The 25,854-nt window shown below is 38.0% G+C and overlaps 1 protein-coding gene across 3 annotated transcripts in view; it reads left to right on the top strand.

Moving 5' to 3' along the window:
• The window catches only part of LOC135206196 (uncharacterized), a 27,660-nt gene extending 2,860 nt beyond the window's left edge, over positions 1-24,800 (top strand). For 2 of the 3 annotated variants that reach the window (XM_064237525.1, XM_064237526.1), the window contains 10 exons: positions 6,370-6,529; positions 14,056-14,263; positions 14,925-15,118; positions 16,604-16,725; positions 17,121-17,316; positions 18,617-18,763; positions 19,072-19,194; positions 20,921-21,148; positions 22,213-22,378; positions 24,565-24,800. In XM_064237525.1, coding sequence (XP_064093595.1) covers positions 6,380-6,529; positions 14,056-14,263; positions 14,925-15,118; positions 16,604-16,725; positions 17,121-17,316; positions 18,617-18,763; positions 19,072-19,194; positions 20,921-21,148; positions 22,213-22,378; positions 24,565-24,695 — 1,665 coding nt within the window. In that variant the 5' untranslated portion in view covers positions 6,370-6,379 and the 3' untranslated portion in view covers positions 24,696-24,800. The remainder of the gene's footprint in view (positions 1-6,369; positions 6,530-14,055; positions 14,264-14,924; positions 15,119-16,603; positions 16,726-17,120; positions 17,317-18,616; positions 18,764-19,071; positions 19,195-20,920; positions 21,149-22,212; positions 22,379-24,564) is intronic. The other variant, XM_064237527.1, reaches the window with a different exon arrangement.
• Positions 24,801-25,854: the final 1,054 nt, after the last annotated feature.

Below are 25,854 nucleotides of genomic sequence, written 5' to 3'. Positions count from 1 at the left end.
ATATATATATGTGTGTGTGTGTGTGTGTGTGTGTCATTATTACAACTATTATTAGTATTGTTGTCATTGTTAAACATATTTACAAATACATTACCAAATCAATCTACTAAGACACTATGATGGGGCCAGATGGGCCCCCAATCACAGGGGCCCCTGGTGCATTGCCCCTCCTGCACCCCCAGTAGTTTCGCCACTTATTCTCAAATACCTAATACCTAATTCCTACAAGATAAGCCCCTTCCATTCTTCCACCTTCTTGTTTTCTGTTTATTCTCATAACCTTATTCTTATTTACCTCTAACTATTACCTTTCTCCACCTGCAAATACTTTCAGACCCTTTCACGAGTCGTTGCTCTTTCTCTCAGTCAGTATCAAAATCATTTGCGTACAAATATTTACTAATTCACATTTTCATTCGCGTCTCATTTTCTATTCCTACTTCATACTTCCACCTGTAATCCTTTCTAAGACTTCACACATGATTTCATCCTTACTATATTGGAATATAGGATGCTGGCCCAAGGCCAAGCGCTGGGACCTATGTGGTTATTCAGCGCTGAAAGGGAAATTGATAATCGGAAGGTGTAACAGGAGGAAAACCTCGCAGTTATCCATGATAAAATTGTTAGGAGAGGGTGAAAATTAAGATTGAAGAAAGAGAATACTTTTGAACGGAGGTACAGTAAAATAAATGAAAGGGATTGCAGCTAGGGGCCGAAGGAACGCTGCATAGAACCTTAAGTAATACCTACGGTGCACCATATGATATTGGAAGCCAGAGAAAAAAAAATACGCTTGAAAGATATCCACTTTCATGCCAAACCAGCCAATTCTCCTGTCTACATACTTGAATGTAAGCGCTTCAGTGGCGTGGTTGGTTTGGTGCTCACTCTCAAAGTAAATATGAATTAAGTATCTCAATAGATAGACCTAAGCTTGCGCTCTCTCTCTGTCTCTCTTCTCTCTCTCTCTCTCTCTCTCTCTCTCTCTCAATCCCATCCTCTACTCCTTCTCCTTCTCCATCTCTTTCTCGCTCTCTCTCCTCCCTCACACTTTTGAAACATTTGAAAAAATATTATCACTTAATCTCTCAAAGTAACGTTAATGAATTAAGTATCTCTATCGATAGGCCTATACTTGCGCGCGCTCTCTCTCTCTATCGTCATAATATTTCATTCTTTACTGTATTGTTCCTCACGATTTCCACAAGTACTGCCCAAATTTTAAAACACTTTCTCTCATTGTTTAAGATCCGTCTTCAATTACGTATGAATTTTACGTCAGTTTAGTGTCAAACATCACTTATAAATAAGGTTTCACAGTAGGTTTTAAATAAGGATGATCGATATTCTACCCTGAACTGACGTTACCAAACCAACATTAAAGAATGATATAGAGCCTGTTTCTACATTCAAGTATAAATATAATAGGACTTCTACAGAATAATTATGGTGTAAAGTTAATGCAAATCTAGAAAGGAACAAACGCTATGATTTTGAAGCTCCGCCCCCTTTCTAGAGTTGCCAGGTGTGGCATTATTGAATAATATATGTCCGAAGATTTTAAAAAACTGTATCTTAACTTTCCTTGCCGAGTGTACCTTCCCTCTTATACTAATTTTCCAGTAACACTATCCCCCGTGGCGATGTGTATGCATATGTATGCATGTGTGTGTGTATATATATATATATATATATATATATATATATATATATAATTGTGTATTTGTACACAAACACACGCACATACGCACACACATACACATGCACACACACACGCTCATATATAATATATATAGGTACATATATAGGTATATATATATATAAATATATATATATATATATATATATATATATATATATATGTGTGTGTGTGTGTGTGTGTGTGTGTGTATCATATATACATATGTGATGCACAACTGCAGTAATAAAGTAATAAGATAAGAAGATATCTTGAGTGCGTTTTACCTTAGGGGACAAAGATAAGATTAAATAAATAAAAACTAATTTCATATTTCGAGATCGTACCATGAAGATTCTAAAAGCATTTTTTGACTTGATAAAGAGAAGCGTTTCTAAAAGTACTTCATGTCAAGGATACAGAGAGAAAAAGAGAGAGAGAGGGAGAGAGATTACTTCAGGTGACCAACGAAGAAAGCATTAGTGAAACTGAATCACTTTTCATCCGTTGCTTATCTCCTTTTTTTTTTTTTTTTTTTTTTTTTTTGTTACATTCTTGTTTCGTTTGAGATTAAAACATCACCACCTGCATGGGCTTACCGCCCATGCAGGTGGTGATGTTTTAATAAAACCTTGGTTATAGTGGATTATACTTGGTTATAGTGGATTATACTTGTTAGAGTACCAGTGATAAAAGCTTATTTTGAAGAACAGCAATTTTCCAACCGTGTTGAGTACCATCTTAGCAAATATATTGAGTATCTTCCATACAGGGTTTATTGTCTACTTAACGTATATGAACTTCCGTTTATTTTACCTGTTCCTGACTAATCAAGAACCCTGAACACCTTTAATTACAAGGAAATCTTTTGTACAAGATCAAAGTTTTTTTCTGAAATAAGGATATATTTTTTTATTTTTCGTTTCTTTGTCTTCCAAAAAACAGGTCATTTGCGAACCATCTTGTGCCCAAAGATTAGAACTGAAGGAAGAATCAAAACGGGTTGTTGTTATCATTTATCAATTTTCTGAGTGGTCTATTTCCGTTGCCTGAATATGCTTTAAGAATCATTCCTTTAAGTACACCGCGGACTCTGGGAAGAGGTCCGCCCCCCACATGCTGGAAGCCAGGAGCCTATTAGGTTCGTGCCTAATAGTGCATTCCTGCAGAACGTGCTTTCGACAGTTCCTCCTAGCTAGGAAGAAGTCGAAAGCATCCGTCTGAACCGTTTGAAGCTGAGACTTGGCCAGAATCTTAAATAAAGGTTCTGTGCCATACGATAAAGCAGCCATCTCAGTAATGATTAGAGAATTGAGGGCTCCCAAACCTAGTTCGAGCGTCGAACTCTGCCTGAATCAAGGTATCAGGCAGCCTCGGAAGCTTTTCACCAAACTGGTCCATTGCACAGTCCGGTTTGAGCTTACCAAGCGTGAAAGTGGAAGGCAAGTTCTCCCACAATTCCCCGAAAGCTGGGAAGAGCGGAGAAGTAGACTCCGCTTCCCTCAGTTGTGGCATGGGCTCATCCTTGAGGACTGCCTGAAGAGTCGCTTCCACTATTTTGGTAGCGAACGGAAGAGAAGCCTCCTCCTCCGTCGCAAAAATAGTAAAAGGACTCTTGAAAGCCTGGAGCTTGGTGTTGGTACACTCCCAGTCCTCAAGGCAGTGAACCCATTCCCGCTGAGCGTGCTCTCTACTATAAAGCACATGCTCTCTGGTGATCTTGTCTTCCCTAGTGAGCGCCGCTGCGGTCAGCCTAGCATACCCAATGAAAGGCTGCGTCAATCCCGGAGGATAAAACTCGAAGTCCTCAATCCTTCGAGTTCCACACTCCGGGACAGAGATCATACCGTCCTTGAATGGAGCGTAAGCGGCTACTCTCCATGGGTTATCCATGGAGAAGGCTGGTAGCGACTCATAAGGAGGTAGCTGGGGAATACCAGCACTTGCTACTGGGGAGACTGGGTAAGGAACCTGAGCAAGCCCAGCTACTCGGTCCTCATTCTCTCTAACTCTGTTAGAGAGATCTTGGATGGACTGGCCCGACTGACTCAAAGTGTTCGACAGTTGCGCGAACATCTGTTCGAACTTGGTTCCGAGGGCGGAGACCTGTGAGCCGACCATCTCTCCTACCTGTTGCATCACCACTGCTGAGAAGGCAGTGGGATCAAAGGTGCTCGGTCCCGCTACTCCAACCGGCGTTGCCGGAGTGGATGCGGTGGAGGCCGGAGAAGGCATTGGCTCAGCAGGAGCGCGAGCCTTCTCCTTAGAAGCCTTGCTTCTAGAGCTCTTGGAGTGTGAGGAGCTCGGCTTAGCCTTCACCGCGTCAGCATAGGAAGTCGAAGACTTCTTAGCTGAAGAAGACGACGACGACTTTTTAGAAGTCGTCTTAACGAGGGTCTTCGGTTCTCTCTGTCCCTTCACCTTTGGGGGTACAGAGAGAGCGGGGGAGCGGGCAGGGATCTCAGATCCCGAAAATCCTTGGAAAGAGGCAGTAGAAGAAGGGACAGGAGAAGATCCAGGAGCGCCCAAGGAAAGACCTTGGGCACCCGACACACCTACCTCAACTAACAAATCCTCTGCACCTACCGCCATAGGCTCAATATTAAGGTCCAGGGTTGCGACATCTGGGACCGTCTCCTGCGTGGCCACGGCCCCTAACGACTGCTGCACCTCTTGCTGGATAGAAGCGATGAGAGGAATAACGTCTTTCTGAGGAGCATTATGAATGTGCACGACGAGTTGTCAGTTTAAATGGTTATCGTTTCTGGACGATATTATTTATGATTATTTCATTAGATGAAACCTGTTCACATGGAACTAGCCCACGGGGCCATTGAATTGAAATTCAAGTTTCCAAAGAATGTTGGTTTCAGCCCCTCATCGCAGATCGCACACTGGAGCGGTAACTGATCGTTCTGGGGGAGGCGCGAACTCGTAGCATGCCGCTACGTTAGCAACCATACCGGCGGACTGATATGACTAAAATTTGTACTATACTTCCAAAAGCTTTAGGATTATAGGTAAGGTTATTCGCTGAAGTCGTGTACTACATGAAATCCCCCTGTTCGTATCTACACAAAAATCAAATGAAATATTAAGATGAGTATATATGTACTACTGTAATTACACAGTTCTGGATCCAGTGGGCTGATCTTAAACCATTTTCTGACCGACTTTTACTCGTTCAAACCGCTTCTTTACGAATATCTAACAACAGTGTATCGTGTGCACTAATATACATTATCACAACATTTGGACTGCCCAAGGAATATAGAATTTAAACTAAGCACTGGGACCTGCAAGGTCATTCAATGCTGAAAGGTTAATTGAGAGTACAAGGGCTTGAAAGGTGTAGCAGGAGGAAAACTTCGCGGTTGCACTATGAAACAAGTGTTAGGAGCAAGATGGAAGAGAGAGAATATGACTGGAGATATAGTAAAAAGAATAAAAGGGTTGCAGCTAGGGGCCGAGGGGATGCTGCAAAGAACCTTAAGCAATGCCTACAGTGCACTGCGTGAGGTTCACTGATGGCACTAGCCCCCTACAGGATGAACTACCTGAGGTCATTCAAACCAATAGGACTAGTAAATATTTCCCAACGTTTTTGCATTGATATTATGGAAATAAAGTAAGATACATATTATGGAACTATTGAACACGTGTCTCACTGAGATAATTTTCTGACTCACATGGGGACCGAACCCCGATTGACTTTCAAATGAGAGGCCTGGTCATATCAATTGACCAGACAGGTCATGTTCACACTGAAGGGGTGTGATTCGAATGACATTCTATCAGTTGATTCACTGCAGAACCAGGAAGCAAATTCCTGAGATGTATGCCGATATTGAACCAACTCCGGTTTTTCACTTACTCGGGGTGTAAGCCTACAAATACTTTGTTGTTGGTTTTGTTGGGGGGGGGGTTAGGAAAGGTCTATGGAAAAGCCTAAAAAGGCCTGAAAAAGGTGTTTCGCGTTGAGTTAAAGATACATGAATTTTAGGATAGGATATTTATGATTTAGTATTTATTATAATGAAAATGTAAAAAGCAAATAATGTGCACGTAAACAGTAGAGAACAATTATCTTTAATAAAATACGTATAGCGAATTTATTTTAATTTTCGTTGGTGAAACAACGCACTATTTGATTAGATTTTAGCCCCGAGTAAGCAGGTCGGATCACGCCTTGTTTGCCAGCCCTTAGGTTATGTTAGGTTATTTTGGACAGGTATATTCATAGTAATTTAGGTGCGCGAAACATAAGCAGATTATTTTCAAGAAAATTCTATGGTTAGTTTTTAAGATATGGCGTCCCGCTTTTTTCAGGGAAAGGTCTCAGTACGCGATTACATCTCGGGAAAATGCATCCGGGAAGTGGAATGAAATTAGCTATAGTTTGTCAGGTGGCAGCCTCCAGGGAAAAACATTAAGTACAAGAGTACTTGGATTGCAACTTCTGCTATGACCGATGTAGGTCAGTAGGTAATAGCCTGCCTGGCCTCTCATTTGAAAGACCGGAGTTCGTTCCTTATGTGCGTCAGGAATTTATATATATAGTATATATATATATATATATATATATATATATATATATATATATATATATATATATATATATATATATATATATATATATATATATATATATATATATATATATAATAACTATTAATTTTTCATTACAGTTAATTGATAATGGCTGGAAATAATGAGGGGGCTGCGAAAAAGAGCACGCCAAGGGTGGCAACATGGGGACCTCTTCTACTTCGCCCAATACCCAAGGATAACTACGCAGTGTATATGATGAACGCCATTGCTAATCACGAAGGCAGCAAACCATCTGTGGTGAGTGGTGGAATCTGTCTTTCCACTGTATATGTGAGTTGTTATTTTACTTTTACGCTGAAAATCTTTCTCGTCTGGCATTTGATGGATTATAAGTTGTCATGTCCAGGTCCTAGCATCATCAGATGTTATTACAGAGAGATTATGGATATAATCGTCCTGCTGATAAGCGACACTTATCTTCTTCGTTATCGGTCCACAGCAAGTAACGTATACTAACAATTAAAATGTGCATCGCACCAAACAGATCCATGTCATTAAACGTAAAATATCCAAAGAAACTACCTTCTCATTCCTCCAACATAAATATACAGACAACAGCGAGAGTTTCGAGAAGATATTCTTAGTGACAACGGCAGACCTATTTTTTTTATATATATATACTTTAAATTAAACTCAGTTTCTACTCTTTTGAATCAAGAATTTTCAATAACTTCCCGTTGGAACTCGTGTCGCCTCGAAATAGAAAGGTGTGAATCGATTGTCATAGGGCGTCAGTAATCAGACAGGTGCCAAGAAAAATAATCCTGAGTTTTTTAATATCCGAGTCCTTGCAAAGAAAAAATGCAAACCAAATATCCATTACACAAATTGTAAAATTTTCTGGCCAGGTTACCGAACGACCAAATGTTGACAATTTTAGTCATTAAACGCCCAAGATCTACGTTCTTTCTTTAGACTGTAAACGTCCTGTCTTCTTCGGCACCTTTGTTGTACCTCTCGTGAATAGCTGTTGGGCTGATGCGGTGCTCCCATCTATACCTGTGGTGTTTGCGTATGGTAACACTGCGTCCAGGGCTTTAGATAGTTAAGCTATGTGTAAGTTTTAGGTAAATAAAAGGATATCTGGGAGTACATTTGTAAGGCCTAGGGTTTTGATTAATAATATGCGTTCTCTGTGACCTATGGAATGTGGAGAACAGTGCAGGAGTGACGACCTGAGAGTAGCTGATCAATAAGTTTCTAGGGGGTGGCGTGAGATAAAAATGCTTAGTTCGTCGAGTCAATGCACGACAGTTTTATGAACTCTTCTCAAAGTGCCTTTGTGAAACTGGATGCAGCTAGAACCGCGAGGCGCTAGCGAACTGTGTGTTCGTATGTGCGTGTGCGCCTCTTTCTGTTAAATAGGTTCATACCCAAGCCTATGGGAGGGATTTTGACAGAGGGCTTCAAGTCACTGGCAAGATGCCGTGGCATTCGCCGGGGGGAGTTTTTGTAACATAGTGTTTAGTGTCCGGCTGTCTGGACGGATCTGGAATATCGGGGGACAGAGAGTTCCCAGTGGGGTGTGGACTTTTTGGTGACTAGACATTGTACTGTTTTTGAGTTAGTCTGTAAGACTGGATTACTTGGTTAATTGATTTATTTATTCTTGTTAATAAACGCTAATGTTATGATGCAACTCTCTCATTTTCATTACCTGTTAGAATGGAGAGATTCCTTGGAGAGAGAGAGAGAGAGAGAGAGAGAGATTGTCGGTGCGAGAGAGAGAGAGAGAGAGAGAGAAAGGTTATAGGTTATGGGGTGTGGGAGTCTGCTTTCCGTTTCGTGTCCACGCTTACCTTATGAATACTGGGGGTTCTTCCCCCATGTTACAGTGGTGGCAGACGGTTAAGAGGGGATATAAAAGTGTTCTTTCTTTTCTATGCCTAGGAACGCCAATGTAGAGATGGGTGGCCAGTTAGAAAATAAAAGGGGTTATGGCTTAGCGATAGTTTTCGAACGACAAAGCTTGTTAGTTTTCAGTTACTTAGTGAGAAAAAATGAGAAAATATCTGTCTGTTAACTGTGCTAAAGGGAGGGAAGCATTTTATTGGACTCAGCATTTTTCCCAGGGAGTCAGCCTAGAAGCAGTGAGCGCACCCAGTATGACTTTTGCTTGTGCAATGGCGAGTGTGTTCCGAGATACCCGTGCGGCTGTTGTTGTTAGTATCACTGCCGCGTTTTACGAGAATTTCAAGTTCTTTTTGTTCCCGTTATGGAGTGGTGAGTATTAAAAAACTATTGTTTATCAAAGGGAGAGGGTTTTTGTTTAAATATTTCAGGGTTATGGGATTGGTTCAAGAGGTTAAAAATTTTTCTTGTCTTTGCCCCATAGTGACGTGTTTTCTTTATTTGCACGTGTTTATAATAGACATATGCATTCGTCTTTGTTCAAAACATGAGAGTGTATAGAGATGTGTTTTTTGCATGTGAACTATGCTTAGACACAGCGGCCACAATTTTACGGGCTCAGCACATTTCTGCAGAGAGGCTCGTTGCATTGCGAGGGTATTGTTATCCCTCGAGGGGGATAGTCGCATGGAGGGTACCACTGGCCTCCCTCGAGAGATAGTGCAGGGATGGGTACTAGTGTATACCTTGGGAAGGGGTCCTCAGACACTGTTCAAGGGGAGATGGGGATGCTGCTGGTATGCCTCGGGCTGTTATGTCGCTCGACTGAGGGGTTGTTCTCACGGGGGGAGAAATTTTTTTTTTGTCAGTGTGGGTGAACTCCCCCTTTTATTTTTTTTTTTTTTCTTTGTGTTGGGGATGGGTCTGGCCTTGACATTGAATGCTAAGATATCAGCTGATTGATTAGTTGATGAAGTGAAATGCCCGTAGAGTCTTTTTTTTAGAAAAGAGATTTTTTTTCTCTCTCTCTCTTGGACGAAGAGAAAAGGAAATAAAAAGAGATTTTTCTTTTCCGTGAATGCGGGGAAAAGTAGTTAACATGCACGGGATGTGTTATATGTTTCTTTGTGCCTTGAAAGACACAAATATAAGGGGGATACACAGATTATTTTTTTTCATTGTGTTGGAGAAATTACTTTGAAATGCCGATGATTGGTGTTGTATCTGTGTTGTGTGGCAATGGTGTTATTTCATGGTGTTGCATGCTGGAGAAATTGTATGTCATAGGATTCAGCAATACTGTTGTAAGCTATTTTGAATTTCACCCTTACTTGAGATTTTAGCAAGAGAATTATTGCTATGAAGAGTTATTATTGTTGTTATTATTAATAATCATTATACTTGAGATGTGTCACGGGAGGTTTACTTAAGTATAATTATCATTACGGGAGACATAATTTACGAGAGAGTTTTGAGATATTTCATGGGAGATTAGTCAATAATTATCACAGATAATTATTCAGGGATAATTATTACAATGAATATATGGGAGAAGTCTTGTGTTAATTATTTGTTGAGTTTTTGTAACTTTGGAGAATATTTTCAGTGATTCACGGGGATGAGTTTTGCTGAATCTTGATGAATCTGACTGAATCTTGGTGAATTGTGTGGAATCTTGCTGAACTTTTGCTGAGTTTTGTGCTGAATTCTTGGAGAATGGACAAGCATTGACATTGGTGATATTTTTTGTACTGATACTGATGATTTTGATGATAGCAATTTTTTATTTTTTTTTGGTGATTTTGTGATAATGATATTTCTGATACTGATTTTTTATGTACTAATACGTGGGTGTTTTAATGCTATCAAGGGAGGTGAAATCTTTTTTGAATATGGGAGGAACTAACAACACATTATTTTTTTTTTTCCTCTTTTTTTTTATGAGTTCAGCAGATAATTGCTTGACATCCAGTGAGTTACGGGAGATAGTTAATGGTGCCGTTGATTTTTCTTTTCTCTTTTTTTGGAAATTAGCCATCGCTGACACAAGTTTTTTTTTTTTACCATGGGTGAATTTGAATTTGTTTTTTCTCTCCAGTTAGTGTGAATATTATCTCAGTTCATGACTTAGAGTCATTGTTCGGGAAAGTGTTTGTATTTTAGCTATTTGATGCTATAGAGAAATATATGGGAGAATTTTTTGCATGTTTTGAATGCATACGTAATGGCACTACATTTTTTCTCTGGATATTTGTGTTCCAGAAATTGTGAGTTTTCTTGCACAATACCTTCGTTGTATTTGTGACAACTTTGTGAGAGATAGGAAACTTGGCTAAGTTTTCTAGTGACTTATGTCGTAGTGCATATGGAGAAGTCTTGGCTTAGACACTTTGAATTTGGAGTTCTGTTATAATGAGTTGTGGCACATTGGTGATTTTTTCTAGAATTTTCTAGACAGTTTTATTTGCCGAGTTTTTGCCCTTTTTTAGCAATTATGCTAAATGAAGAGAGTTTTTATAGTTTTTGACTATAATATTGAGTTATTCTCTGGAGAATTGGAGTTATAATTGGAGATATATTATTTTGGAGAGATAATTGGAGGTATATATTATTTTGGAGTTATATTTGAGATATAGTATATGGGAGATATATTTTTGGCCATTTTTGATATTTGCCAATAGCGGTATGAGCTATGTTTAGTTCAATTATTTTGCAGCCATCTTTGTTGCAAATGGAGACACATTTTTTGGAGGTTATGGGGCAATATTTGTGAGTATGTGAGTTAGTTGCCTTGAGTGCACATTTTTTTGGAGATGGGATTTCATTTTTTGATATTCCTTTTTGGAGATATATTTTTTGGAGCCTTGTTTTGTTCCACATGGAGTTATTGGGGAAATAGAGGTAAATATTTTGTATTTGCCGAAATAGAGGTGATTATTCTCTATTCCTGGAGTGGTGTTTTTTTTACTGACATGTGGCTATTGGAGAAATAAGAGAATAATATAATGGGGTTGGTTATTAACCAAATGGAGGAAATATTTTTATAACCGGAGTGGTGTTATTATTAATATGATGTCTCATAATGGAGTTGGAATTAATCTTTGGTGGGTGACCTTTTTTTTTGTGGTCATGGAGTTTTTTTGAGACAAGAGGAGATTTCTGTGGTTCTCTTTTTTGGTTTCGTGTCTATTTAGAGGCGAATGGCATTACTGCATTACGAGTCATTTGGAGATGTGTGTGCATTTTTTATGTTCACAAGTGTGTTATTTTTGGAGAAATATAATTTGGGAAAAGTCATGTTGAGAGAATAAGTCTTCGAGACAAATTTTTGAACACATTAGTCATATCCTGGAGTTAATTCTGTGAAATGTGTCAGTTAGACCTTTTTTTTCTAGAGAATCATGAGTTTCCAAACTTATGTGTCTGACTGGACAATTTTTGTGCTGTTGTTTGAGCATACGTCCGCAGGCGATTTTTCTGCTGACAAGCGATGTGATGAGCGCTGTGCTGTTTCTTTTCCTCTGATGATGATAGATCAGAATTTTTGCAATATCTGGAAATGTTGGCTATAGCATTTCACGAAAGCACATGTGTGAGAGTTTGCTTTCTGGCAAATTCCGGGGCTTTACATGGAGCATTTCTTGGGGAAAACGCGGGAGTTATGCATATTATACATGTATTATGTATTTTGTGATTGGGGAAATCTACTTGTGATTATTCTTTTTTTTTATTATTTTTCTTCCTTTTCCTGTGAGAGATATAATTTGGGGATTGAGCTTAAGTAGCATTTCTTTTTTGGACGGGAGATTTGATTTTACCGGGAGATGTGATTTTTCTGGGGTTGTTACTTAAGTAATGGGAGTTTGACATTAAGTCTCATTGTAATTAATTATTGAGCAGTAAAGGGGTTTTTGCTGTTAAAAGTTGGAGATTTTTGCTGATTTTGTGGGTTGTTTAAATGTCAGAACTTGAGAGAACATTTTTGGGTTGGGTGTTACGTGATTCTTTTCTTTCTTGAGCTCGTTACGATTTTTTCTTTTTTTTTTTGTGAGCACATTCGAGTTTGAAATGTGAGTGCAGAATTCCGTGGAATTGCTGTGATTTCTGAGTTGTGTGTGTGCTGATGTGTGAGTTTGGAGAATTGAGTTGGAGAACTTGATGTTTTTTTTCTTAGAGAGTTGTGATAATGACTTATGATTTAGTTGTCATATTTAAGGGAGTTAATTGGGAGATGTTCAGTTAGTGTTTCTGACTTTTTGAGATCATTGTTTGATAGAAGTAGTATGTCTGAGTTAATTTTCTTAGATTGACCAGTGACTTGACTGACATACTAACACACACCAAAAGTCGTTCCCCGACACCAGCAAGACGTCCACCAGCCGTGAAGAGAGGTTGCTGCCATGTTGTCCAGGGAGATTACAAGTATTTCCATGATGGTGATCGCGAGAATTCTACAGCATGTTTTTTGGGAAGTCTTCTACAATGAGGGAGGCATTCCGTCTTCCTACAGTTGCTACAGCCTGCTATAGCCTGTTGCTGTCTGTTCAGCTACTTGCAGACAAGCGAAGAGGGATATTCAAGAATCCTAATGCAGAAAATATGAGAGAAAATGCGTCTTCTGTTATTGGGAGATAAAGCGTGATAAGACTTTATTTTATAATGCCAGAGACGTGCAGTTTTACTTATTTTATTTTAAGCCGGCCAGTGTTTTGTGTTATAAGCAATTTTGCTAGGCGGGAGCTAGCATTTGTGCGAGGCCAAGCTATCTGTAAGGCCTAGGGTTTTGATTAATAATATGCGTTCTCTGTGACCTATGGAATGTGGAGAACAGTGCAGGAGTGACGACCTGAGAGTAGCTGATCAATGAGTTTCTAGGGGGTGGCGTGAGATAAAAATGCTTAGTTCGTCGAGTCAATGCATGACAGTTTTATGAACTCTTCTCAAAGTGCCTTTGTGAAACTGGATGCAGCTAGAACCGCGAGGCGCTAGCGAACTGTGTGTTCGTATGTGCGTGTGCGCCTCTTTCTGTTAAATAGGTTCATACCCAAGCCTATGGGAGGGATTTTGACAGAGGGCTTCAAGTCACTGGCAAGATGCCGTGGCATTCGCCGGGGGGAGTTTTTGTAACATAGTGTTTAGTGTCCGGCTGTCTGGACGGATCTGGAATATCAGGGGACAAAGAGTTCCCAGTGGGGTGTGGACTTTTTGGTGACTAGACATTGTACTGTTTTTGAGTTAGTCTGTAAGACTGGATTACTTGGTTAATTGATTTATTTATTCTTGTTAATAAACGCTAATGTTATGATGCAACTCTCTCATTTTCATTACCTGTTAGAATGGAGAGATTCCTTGGAGAGAGAGAGAGAGAGAGAGAGAGATTGTCGGTGCGAGAGAGAGAGAGAGAGAGAAAGGTTATAGGTTATGGGGTGTGGGAGTCTGCCTTCCGTTTCGTGTCCACGCTTACCTTATGAATACTGGGGGTTCTTCCCCCATGTTACACATTTGCAACTGAGAAGTGTTTTAATAATTTACTGTATGCGAATTACACTGTTAATATTCGAAATAGGATATTATTATTATTGTTGAGGGTAAGCTGAATGTAACTATCTAAAGCCCGGGACGCAGTGTTACCATACGCAAACACCACAGGCGGATGGACAGATGGAAAAAACAGAGTATAGTCATTCTGTTCCCTTCTCCCTTTCTGGTGAGTTCTTTCCTTTCTTATACCCTCATGTAGATTTTTTCGAACTTTAATTACTTTTTCAATCAATTAACACTAGTATTAATTTTATAAAATACTGGCAATCTTTATTGTAATAGGTTTGTAGATAAAAAGGCAGAACTGCAGAGAAAAGAGATAATTCCAGCTACAACATTCAACAGAATTCTTATTTCTTTTTGGTTAACAGATAGATGCCGAAAGCGGCGAGTTTAGAACCTACTCATACCTACGCGAGAATGTCCCTCGCGTCGCGGGAGGACTGAGATCTTCCGGAGTCTGTCCAGGGGATGTCGTGGTGTTCTTGAGTCCAAACCACATCGACTACCAGTTGCTGCTGCTCTCAGTGATGTACTGTGGTGCCAGCTTTGCCCCAGTCAACCCTGACTTGACGAGCGGTTAGTGCTTCCATAAATCCAAATTTGAGTCGCAAGCAAATCACGCGGGAAGATAAGGGGCACCCAGCATCCATTCAAGTTTCTATCTGAAGCTAGTCTCTTCATTAGACTAGTCACCAGTGATATCCCTTTATGAAAATAAAGAAGATTTCGTTATCACTCAAGTCAACATTTTTCTGTACACACACACACACACACACACACACAGAAGTTGCAATCACAATACTTACACGGTAAAATTTAACAATTCATCACAACAACATTGTTTAAAAACATTGTGAATGTCTTAAATCTTGTGTAATTGTAAAATATTATGACATTTTATTGTGAATCTTTTCCAATACAATTGTGCATTTTGTGATTAAAGTAAAATTTCCTCACTACAAATAACTTTTAGATAGCCATTATATATATATATATATATATATATATATATATATATATATCTATATATATATATATATATATATATATATCTATATATATATATATATAATGGGCTGCCACCAAAGTAGTATTAAGAGAGTATGACCTGGACATAACTCCCCTAGAACGTTTGAGCAACTGATCCACCTTTCCTCACGGCAGAGGAACACCAGTAATGGTGGTGTGTGGAAGGAATGCTGTCTTAATGAGAGTGAAACCATTTTGTAAACTTCAGGAGAGCTGTCCCACATGATACAGAAGAGCTGTGCTCGGTGGGCCATATGCCACCCGTCGAAGCTGGACAACTTCCAGAAAGCAGTCGGTCTCTTGCCTGGAAACACTATACGAAAGACGTGGATTCTGGAACAACGATCAGAGAACTCCATATACAACCTCATGGACTCTCCCCCAGCTAACCCCGTGACCATCGTTAGTTATCCGTTTTCTGTAACGTGGTTAGATAAGTGTATCCTTTGATTATTATGGTGATCTGTTTTCTGTAATCTGTTTAGATAAGTATTTACTTTGATTATTACGGTCATCCGTTTTCTGTGACGTGTTTAGATACGTATATGCTTTGATTATTATGGTGATCCGTTTTCTGTGATCTGTTAAGATATGCTTTGATTATTATGGTGATCCGTTTTCTGTTACCTGTTAAGATAAGTATATGCTTTGATTATTATGGTGATGCATTTTCTGTGATGACCTGTTAAGATAAGTATATGCTTTGATTATTATGGTGATCGGTTTTCAGTGACCTGTCTAGATAAGTATATGCTTGGAATGGATGGATAGATTATAGAGTTTAGGTCAAAGGCCAAGCATTGAGACCTATGAGGTCATTCAGTGCTGAAACGGAAAATGACTGTCACAGTAAAGGAGGCTTAATTGTAAGGTGTAACAGGAGGGAAACCTCGCAGTTGCACTATGAAATAATTGTTCGAGATGGTGGATATCAAGATGGAATAAAGATAATATGAAGGGAAGTACAGTAAAAGGAATAAAAAGGGTTGCAGCTAGGGACCGAAGAGACACTGAAAAAAAAACCTTGAGTAATGCCTACAGTGCACCCCGTGAGGTGCATTGACGGCAATACCCTCCTACGGGGAGTATGCTTTGATTATATATATATATGTATATATATATTATATATATATATATCTATATATATATTATTATTATATATATATATATAGTTCTTTGATTTCCCTCCCATAAGAACCATTTCATAGCTGTAAGTAGGTTTTGTTTGACTTCAGATGATTCCAAAATGAAGTCTAAATATATTTATAATATATATATATATATATACACTACAGCACCATCTACAATTGTATGTCAGTGTATCAACATTGATCGTTGTATATAAAAGAAAAATTAAAGCCATTCTCTGGACTTTAATGATGCTTCCTTGTCAGCATCGACGGATTCCATAGTTCTGACAAAACGAGGGTAGAAAAGAAAGAATGTTAGAAGAAAGTGCAGTTGCCCTGTCCTCTTCTTATAAAGAATTGGCCAGGCCTAAAAGTGAACTCATCTCTTAGTTTATATCCGGCATTCATAACAATGCTATAAGTTAATATCCGGCATTCATAGCAATGATTTACGTCTTTAGTCCCGAGCCCAACGAATGTGTTTGGAGACTCTTCAAGTTTCTGAACTCTTGAAGGTTGAAACGTACAGGGTACGGTAAGATGTTGACAAACCACTGTAACTTGAATATTCTCCAATCTCTTGTTACAATGAAAGCCATTCAAAATACTAAAAGTTGTTTGTGTATATTTTTACATTCTTACTGCTAACAAATGAAATTCGGGTTGACTGGAAAATCTGCGACGTAACAAAATTTACCCAACGAAAACTGGTCACAAAAGGTGTTCGATCGTCCTTTTTTCCTGTTTCATTTTTCAGGAGAATGGATTAGATTTCAAGAAGTCTGTGGCATTGATCCTTTTCTCCTCTGGAACCACAGGATTCCCGAAAGGAGTTCTGCTGTCACACGAAAACCTCCTGCTGAGTCACGCCATCAATAGGTAAGGTCATTCTTGTCGGGTTTAGATTGACTTTATTCGGGTGTTAATTATTGAACAGATTCAGAGCTGCAAAAAATATATATAAGTAAATAAAACACCATGCATGTATGAATAATTTGTCGTAGGTTAACCTCATTAAAATACAGTCCCACAATTCGCCATATACCTTATTTACGGAAAGTATCAGTCTTGTCATACCGTAGTGCACAATTCGAAAAACTTTAAAACCTGTTCAGTTTTTAAAGTACAAAACATTGGATGGAAATCATACAGAAAACTCGATTGTACTGTTCATATAATTCACTTATTTCTATGATCTCAGATGCAGTGTAGTCTTTACGTATGTTCCAGTAACCAGTTTTTCAAATCTAACTTACTTCAGTTTCGACTTCCAGGTATCTACAAGCGCTAATGACACCAGAAGAGGCAGCACGTGGAAAACAGATAAACGAAAGACCTTTGTTAATGATGCCGATGTGTCATCTATTTGGTTTTGTGATCAGTATGGGTGTGCTTGCGCCAGGATGCACAGTTATCCTTCTAAAGAGATTTACACCAAACACTTTCTTCCAAGCAATTGAAAAACATAAGGTAGAAGTCAGAAGCAAATCTTTCGTTTTTATGTCACAAATACATCTATTAATTATTTATAAGCAGATATACTCAAAGACAAACAGATTTCAATTACTTTTTTACATAAGTAAAGTATATCTTAGTTTTACCAACCACTGAAATTCCACTTGCAGCCCTTTGCATCACAAAGCATGAGAGGCAACGATGTTGATCTTATGTAATGATTCTTGCTTTATTTGTCAAATTTATCAATAAGTGGACCCCTGCCTATTCACGGTTCAGAATTCGCGACTCCACCGATTGCGGATTTTTCTGTTAACTTATACGTATCCACATTATTCAAGGAAAATTCGCTTATTCGTGAAATTTTTCATAGAGAAGTATTCACTAATTACTGTACTTTCATATTATTTTTGTAACTACATTTGTAGTAATAAAACTATTAAAATAGGCAGTTATAAGCATTTTTAGAAGTTGTTTTTGGTGTTTGAACTAAAAAAATAGCAGTTATAAGCATTTTTAGAAGTTGTTTTTGGTGTTTGAAATATTAAAATAAGCAGTTATAAGCATTTTTAGAAGTTTTTGGTGTTTGAACTATTAAAATAAGCAGTTATAAGCATTTCTAGAAGTTTTTGGTGGTTGAACTATTAAAATAGGCAGTTATATAAGCATTTTTAGAAGTTGTTTGTGGTATTTGAACTATTAAAATAGGCAGTTATATAAGCATTTTTAGAGGTTGTTTTTGGTGTTTTAATTATTAAAATAGCAGTTATAAGCATTTTTAGAGGGGCATCAAGTATTCATGGATCTTAGCTATTTGCAGGGAGGGTTCAATCTCCAAATGTAACATGGTCTCTGTATTCAAATTAATCGGTTAACCTTCAGAATTGTATGAAACTTGTGCCACATGAGAGGCGCTAGAGCCCAATTCAACAACATTATAGCCGTGAAGATATGAATGAATTATTCAAAACAGCAATTGATAAAAACTCACACGGGCAAGCACATTTTAATGTATAAAAATGCACATCAATCACTAATTAATAAATTTTAAGGCACTAATTAATTAAACATGATTTAAATTTAGTTAAAAATATTCCAGTTTTTCAATGGCCGAAAGGGGCTAATGTGAAAGTACTTAACCAACAATCTTAGCAGGTTCAAGTCTTTGGGTTCATATCCCAGTCTCATGAATCTGATTTATCAGAAATAGATGAATCCTCTCTAACCTCTGTTTGCCTTGCTGTACGTTCCATTATCCTTTTTTCCAGATCAGTTTGTGTTGCACCCTGTTCTATATATCCCGATTCTTTTTCAGGTCACTATCTGCCATCTAGTCCCCCACTTGGTCAACTTCTTATCAAAGACGCCACTGTATGATCAATATGACACTTCCTCAGTCTTAGGCTTCACCAGCGCCACGGCTCCACTAGGAAAAGAAACTGCTAATGCATTCATAAAAAGGGTGTGTTCATTTGTTTGTAGTTCATTCTTACCGTTTCATTTCCCATCAATAATTTTTAAATGGTCGAGAAACTCTATGAATTGTATGAGTGATAGTTTTTATTTTATTCCAATGACTGATTATTCCTATGCCATGAAATCTGAATTTTTACAAAGTTATTCACATATGAATAACTCTAAAAATGTCAGAGTAGAGTAGAAACATTCCAGCAATTGCAAGGCAGAAGTGAAAGTGCAAAGTGAAATAGAAGTCCTTCTCATTCATGCAAATTTGTTTCATGAAATTCAGGTGGCTTCTTTACTCTTTAGACTGGACGAATCTTGGGCAGTGGATATGGTCTCACTGAAACAGGCGGCATTACAGGAAATGGAGGAGCCTTAGGGTTCAAAGCTGGATCTGTAGGACGAATTATGCCCTATGTTAGGATCAAGGTAATCTTTATATCTGTATATTCTTAAGTTCTCTGGTCTGTGGATATTATTTAATCCTTGTCTTATATTAGTCATATTAGTTCAATAAAATGGTCAACAAGCCTCAACAATCATGGGGTTGAGTTATCTTTCTTAATAGTATATAAGGAACTCATACACAGGATGCAAATGCAAAACTTACTTTAGTAGCTTGTTCTCTTGAGTAAGCTGGCATTATACCAGCACAGCCTCTGGCTCAAAGGGCAACCCAAAATCTGCTTTATTAGCGGGCCCTTGCCCATTTTAATATGGTCTTGGGGTTGCTTAGTAGCTGCAAATGATCTGTAGCCCACCTGGTTGAAACCATGTAGTGGGATTGCTAGTGAATCAGGGGCCAAAGTGCTTCGTGAGAAGCTGCTGAACCTGACGATTAAACCTGGATTGGCAGCAAAGCTAGGATGCTTACAGGGATACCAACCCCCTCAAAAGAGACCACTACCTTCAGGAACACCCCATATGACATGACTAAAGCTGTTGGCAATCAACACAGATCCTTTGGGTTCTACCTACTAAAACTTCATTCAAAATGATAATAATAATAGATACACCAATTCCCGATAATTATTGGGAATTGGTGGATCAATTATTATTATAATAATCTTAGCTTGTAGATAAGAGCTTCATGATTCATAATTTATATAGCCAACGGCCATACCACGTTGAAAGCACCGCTTCTCGTCCGACAACAATTCATATAAAGAAAATAATAATATCTCCACCAATTCCCAATAATCTTAGCTTGTAGATAAGTGCTTCATATTCACAATGTCAAAGGCTGCACAAAAATCTAGACAGGCCATGCATGCCTCTGCACCCTTATCAAAAGCAACCTACAAGACAGTGGGTACTGACAAGAGTTTATCACAAATACCAAAACCTTTATGGAACCCAAACTGTAATGCTGGTAACCGGTTGTTTTCTTCAACAATCATTCAACGATGCAGAGGAAGCAGCTTCTCAAAAACCTTAGCTAAAACAGAGGTTATTCAAATCGGCTTACATTCAGAGCAGCATGAGAACGGACTTAGTTCTTTAGGTAATGCTGCAATGTTTCCCTTCTCACGAACAAAAGGAAAACTTGCAAATCAAACCAATCTTCTGAAAACAGTAGTAATCTTAGAAGCAATTAAATCAGAAGTCTTTTTCTAAAAAAAGTTTGGAAGTATCCTATTAGGTAACCAGATATTACTTCTGACTACCACCGTGTTAGCATAATATTCATTGTAAGAAGGAATTGCTGAGTTAACTTTCCTTTTTAAAGCGAAATGTGGAAAAAGTTGGTGACTGAAAAGAAATGATCAGCATCGTATATGTCATAAGAATAGAAATGTGATAAATATAAAGGAATACAGAAGCTGTAAAATGGTTTAATCCTGTGGAAAGAATGGAGGATTAAGCTCAGATTGAGCAATTTCGGTATGATAGGCTGGGAAGAAGGGTTGTAAGACCTAAAAAGGACTGGATACATGAAATAATTATTGGAAAGGACCTGACTGAATACACAAGAAGTGGAAGAGGGCATGCAAGATTGAGACAAATGTCACTCTATGTTTTAGAAGTTTGCTGCACTGCTTATGAACCCTGTGTAAATGTGAATGATTCAAAATAGTGCAGTGTATTAATTTATTTTTTTATTTTCTTTCCATAACTAAGATGTAGTGATTCTGATGCCAATGAACCTTTTCAGGTGCTAAACGTTACCACTGGTGAGATGCTGGGTGACAACGAGGAGGGAGAGATCTGCATCAACTCCCCTGGAAACATGGTTGGGTATGCTAATGACCTGAAGGCTACAAAGGGAATGATAGATGATGAGGGATGGGTCCACACAGGTGACATTGGTTACTTTGATAAAGATAACTTCCTATACATCACAGACAGGATGAAGGATCTAATCAAAGTTAAAGGATTCCAGGTAAATTTTGTCAAAGATTCATTAGCAGAATTGCCTGTTATTTAGCACTGGTGGCTTTGCAATGCAGTACATACTGTACTGTATATTTCTGGAGCTTTTCGACAATTATAATTCAACAATTACTGTGGTTTAACTAACTGCTAATGCTTCATCTAGAGCAACCTTGAGGATTTCAAAGATGGAGTCTTGAAACTGGCCACTTAGTCCTGTGATATCCACTTCACAAATTTCCATACACTCCACAGTTTTTACTGTAATAACCATTCCCACAAGAAAAATAAAATCCTTCACTGTCCAGCTAAAGTATCTGGGTTAACTCTTTTTTTTATACTTTTGCCAACATACTTTAGCCTGAGTTCTGGTCCATCCAGGCCAGGATATTTTCATCTGCCCAACTCTTTATTCATTACCAATATTTTAAGGGGGACAATAGCAATAATGTCAAAACTTTGTCCATTTGCCTCTGGGAAACTACCAGCTAAAGTATAAGACTGGCATTATTAAACCATACCTGAGCAATTCTGGAATACTGTCTGCCTGTTTTATATCTTCAAGATATCAGCAAGTCAATTTGGAGAGAAAAGGTGTGCTTGCAGAAACAAGGTACAGGCCATGGAACTTTACCTAGCATCCAAACTGTCTTATCTGACATTTATGAACAGCTTTTACCGATCTATATTTTACCTCTAATCTTTACGTTTTTCTAAACTGTTAACAAGTAAATCTTTATCAGTAGAAAGCTTGCTTAGTAAGCCAAAGCCCTTTTCTTTTTACTAAATTTTTTGCATATGACCACAGTCCTATCACCCAGATGAGTAAGCTTTCAAGTATTAAGCATCAAAATTCATCAAGGTTTTTATATAAAAAAGCAATTATTCACATTCTTCCCTTTATTGCAGTGATAAATCAATTATGTTACTGCAGCAGTTTCTGAGGAGTGGAATAGTGGTTAAGCAATTTTCCTACCCAATTTGATAAACTGGTGGCGGCTTATGATTAGTTTCTCTGACTGTAATCTTGATCATCATCATCTTGTTTTTATATACTACTTATATCTGAAACAGGTATCCCCATCAGAGCTGGAACTTGTTCTTCTTGGTCATGATGGTGTAAGTGAAGTGGCCGTAATTGGGGTACCTCATGACAGAACAGGAGAGGCTCCTAGGGCATATGTGGTGCCTGCTCCTGGGGCTCACCTGGATGCTAAACAGCTTCAAGAATATGTCAGAGGTAAATATGTGATATTTTTAATATGTTTATTCACCACTTCATTTTCATAATCATTAGGTCATTTCAGTAGGTGTAACAATTTATATATTTAGAAGTTTTCTTTTCCATGTTCTAGAATGGTTAGGTGGTCCTTTAACTTTCTCTCAAAGGCACTGAAAGTCTGGTGCAGTTACACAGTCAGATAAAAGCTGATTTCAGTGGAGACCAGCAAGATTAAATAAAGGTTGCTTTTTTCATAATTTTCCTTTCTTAGCGTCATTATAACAACGAATTCGCCTTTTCAGATGTAATCTGGCCCAAGTTGAAGGTTCTAATTTTGTAGGGAGCAATATGCCTTCATGACCAAAAGCTTGTGGCTACATAGAATGGCTACCAGTAACTAATCACTGTTGATTTTTTTATCTATATATTCCTAAAAAATTATTTTTAATACTACTGTCACAAAGATGCATCTGTACATAATATTTACATCAACATAAACTTAATCTCCTTGGTAAAAATACATGTCTTAGTGCAGAGTGAATTCATCTTAGCTTCACCCCACTCTACACAAGTTCAAATCTCTGCACTCAAAATTTGAGTTTCTTCATTTGATCTGTTTTTCTGGAGTCGAGGCTTTTTAGTGCAGGAGGAAATCAAGAAGTTATAAAGGTAATTATGGCTATTACAAATACGTACACATGCACGTATACAGTAGTGAACTGAATTAATATTTTTCTTAGAACTCAATGCAATTAGCCGTCAGTTCATATTTTTAGCAGCTCGTAAGCGATCCAGAAAAATTTTATTTGAATAATGAGCCTCTAAAAAATAAGTTTTGAAGAAAACTTGAATAAAAAATAAGACATTTTAGGTACCTTATCTATATTAATTGTTTGAGTTCAAGACAGTCCATTTAATGATACATAAAAAATGACAAATTTTTAATCAATCTGTATTTTTCTTAACTTGCTAATACTCAGTCTTTACGTATAAGGAAAATCTCAAAGTGCAAGCTGGATCTAGTTTAAAAATAGAACAAGGTTAGTGGCATGAATGCATTACCAATGGGGAGAGAAAATAGGCAGAGCCTGACCTCTCTCCCCCCGTCTCATATGCTATGATGCACTAGTATCTTGCAACCCAGGTAATTGTATGAGGGGTAGCTTGAGGTGGGTCATTTACATAAGGACCAGATTTGTAAGTTATGAAAAATACAAATTGATTAAAAATTTGTAATTTGTTCACAAAACAAATCCTTGGTCTTTACGTATGGGTAGACTTACTTTTAGTGGGAGGATAAAGTAAGCTTTAGAAGCGATTGGTGGTTTGGCTAACCTGGATGCACTTCCTGGTCAACTTTTAAAGTATAGGAAGGCGTTATATGCCTCTGATCTGTTACATGAAAGATTAATCAACAGCCAGACAATGGGAACTCCAGTCTACATCTAGGAAGAATGGAAAAAACCTGTAATTGTCAGACAACAAAACTAACTGTATCTATTGACCTTGCTCTATTTTCAATCCCTCTCTCCCTTGTAAGAGAGAAGGTAGGACTTCCTTCTGTTTTCTAGAATTTGTATTGTGTAGGAACAATCATAATAGTATATAGAAAATAGAATGAATGCTTACTCACCTGTATCTAGCCAGTTCCAGCATATGATAGAAGAAAGAGAAAGGAAGAAGGCCAGTCACCCCACTAACTCTCATTTTCATAACTAATATCTTAGGCAAGATACAACCTGTCCCACTAGAGGCACAGGATGAGCTACAGAACTTGTTGAGCAGTCACCAACAGACCCAAGGAAAAAAAAGTGTCCAAGGACCTATGGGCAACATCCTGAAGGTAGAAGGCGGTGAAGGTCGTTTGACAAACCCATGTGCCAGCCTTCAAAAAACCCTTTGAACAAATAGGTTCTTCCTGAAAGCGATGGAAAGGTCAAAGCCCCTAACATCATGAGCTCTTTCATGGATTCATGTAAACAATCTATCCAACTGCCACTATTCAATGATCTATCCAACTCCTATTCTTTATTTCCTTGTTGAATTCTAACATTGCCTTTTGTCTGATTTCCTATTTAATTTTATGTTGCTTCATTTTTATTATCTGTTGCTTGTTCTGTTAAAAAACAGATGGCTCTGCTAGATCCTATAAGATCTGTTCACTTAATTAACTGATAAATGAATAATATTTACCTCTTTCACAGACCGTGTTGTTCCATATAAACAGATGACTGGAGGGATCGTCTTTGTGGATTCTCTGCCAAGAAATCTGACGGGAAAACTTCTTCGTAAAAAACTCAAGGAGGAATTTACAAAAACTAAATCAAAGCTTTGAAAAGCTAAGGGTTACTACATGAATTTACAGATGTACATCAGACTGGTGTCATTAACAAAAATATTTTGAATACAATGCTGATTAAACTTTTTTGTTACTGAACTACTGAAATTTTCCCATCCTGCTACAAGATGTTTGTTTAAAACACCTGCATGTGACCTGCTGTTAGAGTCCCAAATGATGGCAGAAAAAGTTGGATGAATAGAAAAAGAGACACTGGATGAAGATACAACCCCTGAAATGTCATAAAGATACTTAATCAGTCTTGATAGCAAAGCTGTGATAAAGAACAGTGGCTATACTAATCTGCTAGAGCCTATATAGTCTGTTCAGTAAATTAACTAATAGACTTAATTAATTGATCGTGTATTTCTTATGACGCAGAAGTGGATCACATTACAAACTTTCAACTGTAACAAGATATGAATTTTTAGGCAAATAAAATATATATGTTCCATCAAGAAATGCTGCAGCAAATTGTACATTATGTTTGGGGGTACTATATATACAATTTTTCAATACATGTAGTATAATTTTAGATTCATTCTTTACTCATAATTGGCAAGTCGCTTCCTTGTTTTTATCGTACTTTGTAAGCTTCTAGGTACAGTTGCATGAATGAATCATGAAATAAAAGGTAATAAACCAAGCACTGGGCACCTTCAGCCCAAGATATCAACAAGAGGAAAATGGAGTAGTTGAACAGCAAGATGAAGAGCCAAAAAATAAATTAAGAACAAAGACCTAAAGGTGAAACTGGGAGAGAGGTTGGATAGCAAGAGTTTAGATAGGAAGTGGGAATGGAGGAAAGATACAAGACTAAAAAGTGCATAGAGTCAGGTGGTTCACCACTTTTGCCTCAAGAATTATTTTGGGGAAATTTGCAGGCTCCTTTTCAGATTCTGAGCAACTCGCCATGTACTGGATCCAAGCTTTTCAATGATCTCTGATGCCGAGCCCCTATATTTGTCCTCCATAAGGCAGCTAAGGAACCGATTCAAAATGTCCATCCTTGTTAAGTGAAACAATGTAGCTTTAAAAACAATTACGAGCACGTCTGTCCAGTTTATTATATGAAAATACCTATTTACGCCTGGAATGTATATATTGGGAAGGTTGGTTCTTAACTTGCTGTATTGCATGTTTGTTTGAACTGAAC

This window comes from Macrobrachium nipponense, chromosome 29 (assembly GCF_015104395.2).
Source record: "Macrobrachium nipponense isolate FS-2020 chromosome 29, ASM1510439v2, whole genome shotgun sequence".
NCBI classification, from domain to species: Eukaryota; Metazoa; Arthropoda; class Malacostraca; order Decapoda; family Palaemonidae; genus Macrobrachium; species Macrobrachium nipponense.
Note: the sequence above shows the minus strand (reverse complement) of the source record. Positions and strands in the feature narration are given on the sequence as shown.